This window comes from Alligator mississippiensis, chromosome 1, assembly GCF_030867095.1.
Source record: "Alligator mississippiensis isolate rAllMis1 chromosome 1, rAllMis1, whole genome shotgun sequence".
NCBI classification, from domain to species: Eukaryota; Metazoa; Chordata; order Crocodylia; family Alligatoridae; genus Alligator; species Alligator mississippiensis.
Genome location: NC_081824.1, coordinates 37,688,855 through 37,702,375, shown reverse-complemented (window position 1 = coordinate 37,702,375; position 13,521 = coordinate 37,688,855). Strand labels below are relative to the sequence as shown.

Here is a 13,521-nt window from a genome sequence, read left to right as displayed (position 1 = left end):
CGAGCAGCCCGGGACGGGCTCCCGCACCTCGTCCGCCTGTAGCCCCCGGGGGCACCTCCCTCGCTGCCCCCAGGGCGGCTCGGCCGAGGATGTGGCGGAGAGGGGGAGGGACGGACTCACAGGATGGTGGTCTGCGGCGACACGGCGGGGACGGCCTCCAGCATGAGGTGCATGCAGCGCACCGTGGTGCGGAAGCAGAGGCAGCGGCTCGGGCACCACACGCTGCCCCGCGCCGCCGGCTGGGGCTGGGGCTGGGGCTGGGGCTGCGGCGCGGCGGGCAGGACCAGCGCCGCGCCCCACAGTAGCAGCAGCGCCAAGCCGAGCGCGGCTCTGCCCCGCGCCATGCTGCGGGCCAGGCGGTCTCCGTCCCGCCCGCGGCGGCTGCGGCGGCTCCGGCTCCGGTTCCTGCGGGCGGCGGCGGAGGCGAGTCCGGCCCCGGCGCGGGCTGGCTGCGGGGTGGACGGGGGAGGAGGAGGGGACGCCAGTGGCACCGCCCCGCCTCGGGCTGGGGCTCCGCGCCGCGCCAGGCGGGATGGACACGGCCCCTCCGGGCAGCGTCTCCCTGCCCGCGCCCCGCCCGGGGCCGTCTCCGGCCGCGTATCACCGGCACCTACACGGCGACCCCTCACACCCACACACATCCCCTTCACTGCCTACCCCACACACACACACACCTCCATGCACACACACATCCCCTCCACACACTCCACCACCCACATACCCACACATAAAAATCCTCTCCCCCTGCTACACAGACACCCCCACAGACATCCCCTCCTCACACCCACATCCCCTTTGCATCACCTACAGACATCCTCTCCACCTGCCACACACACATCCCCACATCCCCTCCATACACACCCATACCCCCCACATCCCCTCTGCACCCCCCAGGCACACACATCCCCTACACACACATCGTCTCCATGCACTACACACACGTCCCTCACAGCCCCCATACGCACACCTACACCCATACATTCCCTCCGCACACCCCCACACATCCACCTCCCATACATACACCCAGGACTCCTTCCACACACACATTCCCATCCATACAAACACCCCGCACATCCCCTCCCAGCCCCCACACATGCACTCCCCCTCAATCATTATTGCCTCCATCCCCTGTCCCCTCCTGAGACATTTATGCACAGCAAGACTCACACACATACACACGCGCACACCCAGGGGAGGGTCCCATTATTACCTCTAACCACCCTCCACCCAGAGGTATGTGCACACAGCCAGGCAACACAGCATCCCTCTCCAAGCAACAGCTACCCCAGGTCAGGTCTGAACCTCAGAGATGCCTGCTCCGATCAGGCCATAAAAATGTTTTGCGCCTCCCCACGTTCACTGTGCTGAAGCCCTCCGTTTCCTCAGGCCAGTCAGGGAAGTTAAAGGCGTGCTTCAGCTGTCCGGAGAGCATTGTTTTCAAACACACATGCATTCCTAATCCAGAATTGAAGCAGAGGTAAGATTGGCCTCTTTCAGTAGAATCCTAAAAAAATTATGGTTGGAGCACATATTAATGAACTCTTCCTTAGACTCCCTGCTTCTGTTGAGCTCTTGAGATTACTGTATGATTTCTCCTGGGAATTAGCATTTCAGTATACGATTGCTGTAATATACCGTAGTTAGTCAAATCCAAGACAAGGATAACCCCCCTATTTAACATTCCCTTTCTTGGAATTGACTATGAGGCAGCAGGGGAGCAGACAGGTGGTGCAGCTCCAGCCCTGACCCAAGGTTCAGCCCAGAGCTCCCCTAGTTCCTACCTCATACCACTTCTGCCCTCCAGCCGTCCTCCCCTATCTTCTCTCCATCTTACTCCATGCCACCTCTGCCCCCATGCAGCCTCAAACACCCACTATACCCCTGCTGCAGTGTCTGCCCCCCTGCCTGCTCCTCCCCACAAATCTCTTCCACTTACCCCTGCTCTGGCACCTGCAGGCTCTGCTCATGTTCCAGCCTGGGGCAGAGAGCATGGCCCCAGCCTGTTCCAGTAGCAGCAGCAGCTCTGGCTGGGCCCTGAGCTACACTGTCATCACTTCTCCCAAGCTGGGCTGGGACTGTGTTCTGTTCCCCAGGTTGGAGCAGGAACAGAACCTGCCAGCATGAAGCAAGGGTAAGCAGGAGGGGGGTGGCAAGGAGACAGAGGCTGCAGGGGAGGTGGGAAGCCCAAGGCTGTGGTGGAGGCAGAGGCAACGGGGGGACAGGTGGCAGGGGGACAAGCGGCTTATACCCTCTAACACCTGCTTCACTCACAACCCTCCCCATTGCCTACACCCCTACCATTGGTCCCCACCCCTGCCACTGCTTTACCTGTTGCAGCAGTGGGGGGAGGGAAAAATTGAAGATGACCCTCCAATAATTAGATTATATACATAGAAAATTATAACAAATTTGTAAATGTTCTATATATAGAATCTAATTATTGTGAAGTTCTTACGTTCAAGGTCTTCTTGGATTTAGGTAAATACGTTAGTGTGCCTGCTCTCAAGTTCATAGGTACCATATTTATTCATATACCATATGCACCTTTGCCCAAAAAATCAGCCCCCCAGAACTGGGGTACATATCTTAGGCAGGGAAGTTGATTTTCTGCCTGCAATAGAAGCACCCTGCTTTGATTCCTGCTTCCATGGTGCAGCACTTCTGTGGCATTTCTGTTCAGACAGCTGAGGGAGGCTGTTGACTTAATGGCTTATTCTTCACTCTATACTTTGGGACACTAGGATCTCTCCAGGCCTCTCCTTCACCCTGTAAAGGTGAAACAATGAGCAAATAGCACATTAAATTAATTTAATGCACAGTAATTAATGCACACATGTAGATGATGATACTTTACTGTGCATTAGATTAGTCTATCGCACAGTAAAGCTTCTTGTCTAGACATACCAACCGTGGAGTAAATTTAATAGGGAATAAAATAGAGCATAAACTATTGCATAGTAATCATGTTATATGTGTCCACACCCTAAATATCTTTAAGGATCTGGGCTTATTTTAATACCTGGATAGATAGAATCTATTATACATTTTAACTGTGAGGAACAACATAATACAAATGTTAAGATATATGAATAGGGTTTTCCTCTGAGAACACCTTTCCCTTTAACAAACACATCTCTGTCCTATAAAAATCTAGAGTTAAGTCCTCACCTAGTGCAAATTGTGTGGTTCCACTGAAATCAATGGAGCTATGACAATTTAGCCACCTGAGAATAGATTAGAACACACATACATGTCCATGTATCAATAAAAAAATTATTAATGGTAGCATTTAGGAAAATGACACTGGTTTCTTTTATTAAATTATTTGTGAAATATTATTTCAGTTTCCAAAAGAAAGTACACGATGGAGGTTATTTATAACCTCAGAAAGACATGCCAAGTGTGGAAAGGTCTTTTCAATATACTGTTGCTGTACACAGAGGAGATGTCAGTGCAACAGCAACTCTCTGACTGAGATTCAGAGTTTTATGGATATGTTCAATCTAATTGGATAATTTAACCTTAATGCAGCATGCTTTCCATTTACTTTCAGTTACACTTAACCTCTGTGTTTCTTAGGAATGCAATATTAATGTCTCATGATTCATTTAGTGTAGGCTTTCTTCATGCCCTATGGATTATTAGTGAGTGTGAGGTGACATGCAATTAGCACAGCACTATACATTGGATAGAATATTAATGCTTCTTATTCCAGTATAATGCAAATCAATCTGACATTTAGTGAGCTACTGAGACAGTAGTCAGTTCCTGCTTTCTAAGCATACCAATTATATGTTCTGGGCTACATTTTGGGGTCAAAAACTGTGTCTTGGTGCCAGTGCTGAATAATTTAGAAAAAATAAATCAATAAGATAAATTACATCATCAGCATTATATAACTTGGGGTTTTTTTTCTTTTGCTTTTCCCAACTAATCTTCACTTTGGGTCATAATTTAAGGTTAGAAACCAACATAAGGAGCCTTCTTGTAATTTGCTGAGGATTTTTTACTGTTTTTTTTTCTCCATACCCCAATATTTATTTCTTTGGGGTAAGAAGGATATTAAAGCTCTTCAGTGATTGAAGAAGAATGTAATGCTTTATCTTTTTTATTAAAAAACTGAAGCCTTTAGGTATTATGATTCAGAACATATTATTCTAATTGTAAACCTATGCAGTTCCTTTTCCCTGAATTTGTGTGAGGGTAGAAGTATCACAGCACATTAATCCCAAGGTTGTGTTAACTCTGAAACCTGATGACAACAACTTACAAGTATTTACAGTATTTTCCTGTGATCATATGTTAACTTCCAGCTAATATAGTTTATTCAGTATGACAGGATTAATTTAAAAGGAAATTACTATATTTATTTGAATTCAAGATAAGGTCCACTTCCCCCCCAGTCAACCTAGGATGAAAAGCAGTCTCATATTAGATTCAAATACTGGCCCAGAACAGGAAGCAGCTCTGGCTTTGGTCTGGGGCCGAAGCTGGAGCTGAGCAACCACCTGCCCTGAGCCAGGGTGGCTCATATTAAGTTTAAAATCATTTTGGATTCGGGTAAATGTGGTATGTTGCAAGATTACAAGGTGAAAATAACAGACAGTGCATCAAATATCTGGTTTTATTTTAAAAGATGAGTCTGCCAGAGAATGAAAGAAAGGACATATAAGCTGATTAAAAGATCTCTTCAGAAGTAGAGGAAGACTTAGAATCTCTCTGGAGACACCGAGCAGTAGAGGGAGAATTTGTGTTAAGAAAATGCTTTAAAACTATGTTAAAAAAGAAATAAATTCTATTCCAAGCTACTTACTAGGACAAACGTCTTCCTAGACAATTTATTCAAAACTGTCCTGCAAGAGCAAGAGGGATTTTATCTTCTGAGGATAGCCATCCTGCGCCCTAAATGAAGCACAAAAAATGTATACGATCATTAAGTAAGCAAGAGTATGCATATTCACAAAGGGGCAGGAAATTATTGAGAATCTAAACTGCCTCTCTGCTGTGCCAAGGACATCTACCATGAAGCATGCCCCCCACTCACTCCTGTTCCATGTATGCCAGTGTCCAAAAATGGGGCAGCTTCAGAGTGTCTGAGATCCACGCTCAGATCCATGCTTAGGCTGTCTGTACCTGGCATTACTGGCATGTGGTAAGTCTCGCTGATGGTCCCTCGAAGTTGAGGATGATGTCTGTCAGGCTTGATGGGTCCTCAGCTGACTGAGGAGCGCAATTCTGGATGCAGACATTCGTCAGCAATTAAAGCATTTTGTTGTGTGGGGGAATGGGATTCACAGCCCTGTGTTGGTCTCCTTCTCCGACCTCCACTGCCGTTGTTCCACCTCAGTATCGAATTGTTGGGCCTTGAAGTGGCACGTGCCTTGATGGACCAGGTGGTGCCACGCCAAATGGTCAGCAGCTTGCTCCTCCCAGCTATTAGTGTCAATGCCTCAATGCTTGAGGGCGACCTTGAGCATGTCTTTGTACCATTTCCTTTGGCTGTCCTTTGAGCATTGGCCAATGGAGAACTGGAAGAAGAGAATCTGGTGAGGAGGAGGTTCTTGGACATCTGGACATAGTGGCCCATCCATCGAAGTTGATTTCTCAAGAGCAAGGCTTCGATGCTGGTGGACATAGTTTCATGGAGGACACTCATGCTGTTCTGACAGTCCTCCCATTTGATCCCCAGGATTCAGCCACTGGTGAAAGCTCTCAAGGGTCTCAATATGGTGTTTGTAGATGGTTCAGGTTTCACTACAGTAGAGGAGGGTGATCATTATGACAGGTTTGTAAACCAGGACCTTCGTCAATTTCCAAAGGTCTCTATTCTCTAAGGCACATTGTTGCGGCTTGAAGAAGGCGACACTAGCACAGATGACCCGGTGCTGGACTTCTTCATTGATGGTAGCCCATTGAGAGAGGTGGCTGCCGAGATACGGAAAGTACTCCTCATACTCCAGAGCCTCCCCATCTACGTAGATAGTGTAAGGGATGTTCAGCTGGCCTGGGAAGGGTTGGTGGAGAACCTTTGTCTTGGTAATGTTCAAGGACCTACTCTGGTGGCTATGTCCTCTCATTTCAGAAAGCTGAAGCATACAGGGCAGGAGTAAATGGGTAGGATATACTTCACCATGGTGCTTTAACTATACAGTACAGATCTGATGTACTTTGGAGTTGCTTGGCCAATAGTAATTCTGCTGGGTCCTAACTGCTAAGAGTTTGGTTTTGTTACCTGAGCATTCTTTTGTCACAGTTTTATTCCTTTATAAGAAACAGAACAAGCCTAAATAATATGTCTTCAGAAAACTACCTAAAAAGATTCAAGCCTTTAGTAAGAAACAAGATCAAGGCCAGAGGTTCCCCTCTAGTGTTGATGGTCATAGTGAAGAAATATTAAATAAATCCATAATTTCAGAAGTGGAATGAGATCTATTTATTTTACTATTAAGATTTATTTGCCTGTATGGGTGTCTCTAGGTTTCTTTTTGGTAGGTAGTATATACATATAATTTAAGAAAGGCATATTTGGAAATAAATTTCAAAGTATTTGTTATAAATATTATATTTGTTTACCTTGTCTATAAGGTCCTCAAAGCAGATCTGGGTCTTACTCTGTATCTGTATGTGTGTCACAGTGGCCCCATTTCTTGGCCTTTGCTGTCCCTATCACAATTTAAGAATAAAGGTTCTCTCATATATCAGCAAAACATTCATTTAGGCATCTTGTTTTCTTTTATAAAATCTATACAGTAATAAAACTGTAGAATGATCTTAATAGTGATTGTTAGAATGCTGCATATTCTATGGTTTTCTAAGCAAAATTAAAACACACCACCCCCCCAACTCTTTAGTGAAATAAAAGTTCCAAAGGTTTTAAAACATATGCTTTCCCTCTCCTCTTTGCAAGTCTTAGCTAATTTTCATGAAAGTTTTTATAAAGTTTTCAGAGTCACTGTGTTGACCCTCCATATAAAAGCCCATGAGAAATGCGTTGTGTTGAAAAGCACATGAGAATTGTGTTGCTTTTTTTTTTTTCAGTTGAAGATCTGGCTTGAAGCTAGTGAGATTCTATGCTACAAAACAGAAGTATTTTTTTCTGAGTTTTTGTAAAAATGCTCACCCTGCAGTTTTACAATGTATTTCTTTTTTAAAGTTTCTGCTTACCTCTGTCAAATACTGCCACTTGCTGGTTCTCTCTCTCACTAGTACTGTATTTTATAGATTTTATTTCCTGCACTAATAAAAACAAGTTCAATTAATTTTATTTTCATTCTGCTTTGTTAAGATTTCAGTTATGAAGAATATAGATTAAAATCTGGACTGTTCTGTCTTTGGGTCCATTTTGCACTTCAGTACATTCATACCCTGTGCTTTGTATTCTTTTTATAAGGCAAATGGCAAGTCTTGGCTGTTATGGCAGTATTCAATACTGCACTGTTGACCTCAGTCGACTTTACCTTTGGCTCCAATAGGCACAGAATAAATCCACTTCCTGGTTATATCCCGGTTAGGTTAGAAAAAATATTTATTAGGCCCCAACTGTCACAGTAACTGGTAGAATTCTAGCCACTAACCTGACTTTAAACTTAAGCTACGGTGTCTTCACTGGTATTTAACTCAAATTCAGATTTGCAAAACTGGGTTAAACATACCTCCTTGCCGCATGACTATGAGGGAAGCTGAAAGGAGTTTACACACAGTCCAGCTGGACAACTCTTAGGGTATGTCATACTGTCTATCTTTTTTTAAGGTATGAACTATTTTGGCTCCCAAGATTTTATCAATTTTTACTTTTAACAGAAATATTTCTGTATTGAAAAGCTCTTCAGCTAAATACTAAGAGTACTTAAAAGTGTATCTTGAATAATTTTCACATTTTAATGGTTTTCAGTGTTTTACTATAAATTACATTTTTATAAGAGTTTATTTATTTGTTCAGAGTACAATATACAATACAACAGAAAACCTAATGGTTAAGTTTTTACAACAGATCTGTTCTGTCCCAGATATTTTGTGTGATCTTGGGCAAGTCATTGAATCTGACTGCATCCATTTCCCATCTAAAAGATAGAAGCAATCATATTATATTTTCCTGCTTTGTCTGTACGGTCCTTAGTGCAGGTCTGTGTCTTATGCTGTTTCTGTGTGTGTCTCATAATGGCCCCATTCTTGGGGGAGGCCTCTAGGTGCTACTGGGCATGTCTACACCAGCCGCTGACTGTGCTGGTGTAGACATGCCCAGCAGGATATACTGTGCAGTAGTGTTGCATGGCAAAAACCATGCTGAGACCGCACTGTACAGTAGTATTAGACTACTGTGTGGTAGTGTCAAAATGCTACTGTACAGTAACTCTTATTACTGAGTATTTAGTACTTGCTTATACAAGTATTAAATAAATTAGCAGTAACCACTGTGCAATAGTGTCTCATGTAGACGTACCCACTGTGCTATAAATAATACACTGGTTGTTTCCAGAGTAAGAGATTTGCTCTATGATTGAGCTGTTAATACACAATTCCTTTTTGTGGTGATGCTAAGAGAAATTAGTGTGCGGAAAAACCAAAAGCTCACCTCTTTGAGGGCTTTTACCTGTGGGAAATTCTTTTTCACAGAGTTCTTTATTTTCACTTCCCGTGGTAGGCCAACTCTTCTCCTAAGTACAGAGGCTGGCTGTAGATCAAGGAGCCGTGGTTTCCTAAGGTTTGAGCAGGTTGCCAAACTGCGGATATTTTCTCTTGGATCAAGTCTCAACAGTTTATTTTTCCATTCATATTTGCTTAATATTCCTTTTCTAGTTTAACATTTTAGATGGCCACTAGAATAGAAAGCATTTTTTTTCTTTAACAACATTTACTTTTAAGGTTAGACTACTGAAGCCAATACAGATTGCTAAGGGTTCTACCTGCGGTTACTTAGTCACACAAATGAAGTAATATCAAAAAAACTAAACTAATCTAACAATCAGTATGATAGCAACTATAGCTTGAAAGTGAAACCTTTTTATTTCAGTAAAATACTGGGCTAAAAGCACTCCCCTTTGCTGTATAACCATGACTTTGCTATAGAAGGGTAACTTTGCTTTTATTTCAGTACAACATCTGATGGATTAGTAGTCTAGCAGCTGAACCCAACAGGGTCCATATTCATTTACCCATTCAAAACCCTTATCACCTCATTTTTCTGAGTTACAGAGACTTCATCTGCTCAGACTGGTGAGTAGCCACTGTACTTCGTGTGCTCAGAAGAGAACTCAATATTGCTAGATATTCCATTCAAACTGTGGGTTCTCTACAAGACAGACTACTCTAATCTGCCACTATCTCAAATATCTAGTTTAATGATAAGTTTCTCATATTATTCATAGGCAGACAAGGTTCTTTGGGTAGATGTGATAGCTTTTATTAGACCAACTAAATAGTTAGAAAAATGTTCTTTGTGAGCTTTTGGGCACAAACACCCTTCTTCAGGTTTAGAGAGAGTCTAGTCTGCTGTTGAATTGTATGCTCTTCTGAGTAGAATAGAAGCCAATATGCATCTAAGGTTATCAGATGGCAGGCACGTTATAATGTGCCATAAATCCAATGTCTGTATTTAGTCCATGATTTTTGTATCCAGTAGATTTATGAAGTGAAGTTTGTAGGCTCGTCTATGAAAGGTTACTCACATAAGAGCTGGCTCCTTGCTACTACCTCAGACCTAAAACCTGTATTTTAATAATAAAATTAGGCAGTCATGAACTGATTAAATATTAGCATAGAGGTGTGACATACTTGTAAATGTTGCCTATACTTCCAGGCAGAGTGATAGCACTGACCCTGTTATTGGAGCTGTATGAGACCATGTATTTCACTGTGACAATTATGCATATGTATAGAATTCTTTGGAATGAACATCACAAGAGTAAATTAAATCTAAAGTTAGAAGCAGATAGCCAGTACATTTTACAGTAGCCTGATTTGTTTTAGGAATGAAGATTTAACCAAGAACGACAAGAGCCAGACACAAAAGGTTTTAAAATGTTATAAAATTCACAAAATCTGCTGGTATTTCCCTAATGTGCTCTTCTAGAAAGTTTCAAAGCTTCAAGAATTTATTCAAGCCTTTCCCCTATTATTATCAAGAAGAGAATACAAATATGTTGTTTAAGTCACTAATTATATGTAAAGGAGAAGTTAATACAATTTGTGTCATTGGTGCAAATCCCTGTAGCCCTTTGGGAGATGTTGCTGTGTGAGGAGAAGTCAGTGCTGGCAGCAGCTGGGAAGGGGATTTAAGCCCCCTACAGCCATCTGTGTTACCCAGTGCCACCAAATCCTGTTGCCACCAGGTCTTGGCAACATTGGATCCAGCAGTACCTACCTGCCCTTCCCTGAGTACTACCCTAACCCCCACATGGCACTCTGAATAATACCACTCCTACTCCTACGTTCTCCTTGCGAGCCGTACTGACCCGTCCCCTTTCTGCATGCTGCTCTGACCCCTGTGCCCTCCCAAAACAACACACTGACTGACTATTCCCAGCACATGGATTTTTATCACACACACACACACACACACACACCCCCCAAATCAAGAGGGGAAAAGATGGAAGGGAGGACTGGGAAAGAGAAAGGGAAGAAAAAAGGAGTACATTTCCTTCTCTCTTTTCATCCTGAGTTCTGAAAGCATTTTTTTTTTTACAACTAGAGTGTAAGTTCTGCTGGAGAGCACATCCCTGCCCACCCACACCATCTCACTAATCTAGCAGCACTCTTTCTCTTAATGGTGGCTGGAGTCATCTACTTATGAATGCCCTGGGATAAGCATAATGAGAGCAGCAATGGGCGGGAGAGGGTGTTCCCTTGGGGTGACATTACTGCTGCTTTTCTGGGTTTAGGGTGTGATGCGTGGACCATAAACTCAGGGGGAGGACTATGCTTTGCAGCAGTGCTCGCAAGTGTGTTGCCAAAGTAATATAGACCTACTCTACATCATATTCTCTTTGGTATGGTAGTAGCTTCCATTTTCTAAGTATAAAACCCCGTATGCTATCTTCTGCTTTAAGAATTGAATGAGTTATCTCTCATCAATCATGATTTCAGTATGTCATAGAATTAAAAAAAAAAACCCCCCAAAAAACAGATGTAGTTCTTTTGCCCACTTTCCTCAATTCCAAAATTATCGCTGCTTAAAGTCTGTAGTTCTGGGTGACTGAGGGCCAGTTAAGGTACGCCAGTTTCTGTAGCCAGTGACACCCAAGGGAATGATATGAGTAGCTAACATCTGGCTGGCTTTGATTTCCAAGCCTGAATACAGAGGTAACTTTTGGCATAGGTCCAGAGTAGGAGTCCATCTCATGTTTTTCAATCCATAGTGACATTTCTTAGCTTCCACATCAACATATCACAGCCCACAGGCAAGGTTCAAGGCAGGACTGATGAGAGAGGAAGAATAGGGGAACTTTTATAACATAGCTGGCAGTCAGGAGAAACAATTTAATTCTCTACAAAGTCTGAGGAGGTTTGGTACCTTGGGCAACATGGCCGCATCCAGACAAGTGTGGCCATGCAGTATGTGGCACTGCAAACATGTCTGTGATGCCACATACTGCACAATTAGATGTTTTCCACACTGCAAGAGCATGCTGCCCATGCTTTAGCTCCTCTGCTTTTTATCCCCATGGGGGTTTTTGACCCCTGAATATCAAGGGGTTAAAAAAGCCCACAGAAAAAAAACTGGAGCAGCACATGCACAGGCAGTGTGCGCTGTTCAAAAGCGGAGTGGGGCCACATGGGGCCATGCTCCGGCTGCCTGCCAGGCTCCACACAGCAGAATGGCTGCTGCTGCAGCTCTAGGAGGCCCCCAGGAAAGGCTGATGAGGCTAGCCCAGTAGCGGATGCAGCTTGCCCAGCCCCACCTGGGGTAACTTGCTGTGCACCGAAGCATGTGTGGCACAGGCGTTCCCTGGGGACAAGTGGCTACTATGCTAAACCAATAAAACTGTTTGGCTCAGAAAGACCTCCGACTTTGAAATGTCTATGCCACAAAAGGCTCGTAGCAAAGGGTTTGTTATTAACTAGAGGAGAAAAAGCAGGCAGGATCAGTACTATCCTAAGGGCTTTTCTAGGGGCCTACTCCCTTGCCTCACTAGTAGCACAGGCATTTCCTTTCGTCACAAGTGACATGGGACTATCTGGGCATGGATCTGGATCATGTGGTAGGGAAAAGGAATGATGTTTGCAGATTCTCTCTCCAGTTTGCCTTCTCCCCTTCCAAATCTGACCAGTTCTCACCCCTGTCCTCATCTGGTAGGAGGGAGGTAACCAAGACCCTTTTGGCATTTCTGTGACCTGGCCAGTCTGGCAATATGAATTGCTTTGCTGCCTGTAGTCTTTCATCCTTTCCAGTTCCCTGTTGGATTTCCTGGTATCTTCCAGCAGAGAAGGACATTTACTGTAGCCTGAGGTTAGACTACCACATGTTCCATGGAACCAGGTATGTTAAACTCTGGAAGGTAAAACCTGCTCAGTACATTTGTCACCAGCAGTGACCTTCCTTATTTTCCTGTCATAGCAGTACAGCTGTAGGAATGTGCTGTAATGGCTTGCATTCACTCTGTAGCTGTTTTTGCACAAATCTTTTTAACCACGTGTGATCAGCCCAAAGGTGAGCTGATGGAATTATTCCACTCAAACTGCTCCAGTAGCTACTTTTTCTGGCTGAGCATATTCCTTTTCTGTGTCTGCAAGGTTTTGCTAGCAAAATGCTCTGGGTTTCTGGCCTAGAGTCAGGGTTTCTACTCCTGACTCAGTCCTTCTGAGGGATTGCAGTGGACCCCTACCTGTTTGGGATGGTTTTACTACATTGGGACTGGTGCTTTGTTTTGTTTTTGTGATTTTCTCAGAGGGGTAACAGGGCAGCTCTGCACCCTGGGCAGCAGCAGCATACAGGGAAATACTGGCTGCTGTGCTGCTGGGGGCGATGCAACCAGTTGCTGGCTGTGGCGGAGGCTATTTTTACATGCCCTCCCACCCCAACGGCAGTGCCTAGTGGTGCTGTCCCAGTCATTGTCCCTCAGTTACACTACTGGGTTTTCTTCACTGTTTCCAATGCTTGCTCTTGGGTCTATGAGCAATCTTATACTGCTTCATTATGTGTTAAGTGTTTCAATGGTACACAGGCAGACAAGGTTCCTTGGGTGAATTTGATATCTTTTATTAGACCAACCCAAATGGTTGGATAATAGTTATTAAGCAAGCTTTCGGGTTCAAAAACCCTTCGTCAGGCTAAGGAAGCTTCAGCAGTTGGTGTGCGCTCTTCCTGGATGGAATGAAAATGGTTCACAGTTGTTTGATAGACATGCAAACAATTTGGAAAGATACTTGGCCAACCTACAGATTGTCAGACCCTTTTCACAGCCTGTGGTCTGAGCTTCTTTTTAATAGCTCTCATTGCCCATGAAATGCAAGGAGTAGGGAAGTTTGTTCTCGGAGAGGAATATTTGCCATGGACCCATGTGTCCAAGTGATTAATCTCTGGCT

General features: G+C 44.1%; 1 protein-coding gene and 1 long non-coding RNA gene across 3 annotated transcripts in view; one reads left to right on the top strand and one right to left on the bottom strand.

The window, feature by feature from the left end:
- The window catches only part of PXDN (peroxidasin), a 139,574-nt gene extending 139,123 nt beyond the window's left edge, over positions 1–451 (bottom strand). The window contains exon 1 of one of the 2 annotated variants that reach the window (XM_019492675.2): positions 121–451. In XM_019492675.2, coding sequence (XP_019348220.1) covers positions 121–344 — 224 coding nt within the window. In that variant the 5' untranslated portion in view covers positions 345–451. The remainder of the gene's footprint in view (positions 1–120) is intronic. The other variant, XM_019492676.2, reaches the window with a different exon arrangement.
- LOC132251189 (uncharacterized) overlaps positions 1–13,521 on the top strand; it is a 38,075-nt gene that overhangs the window by 548 nt on the left and 24,006 nt on the right. The gene's annotated exons all lie outside the window — the stretch shown is intronic.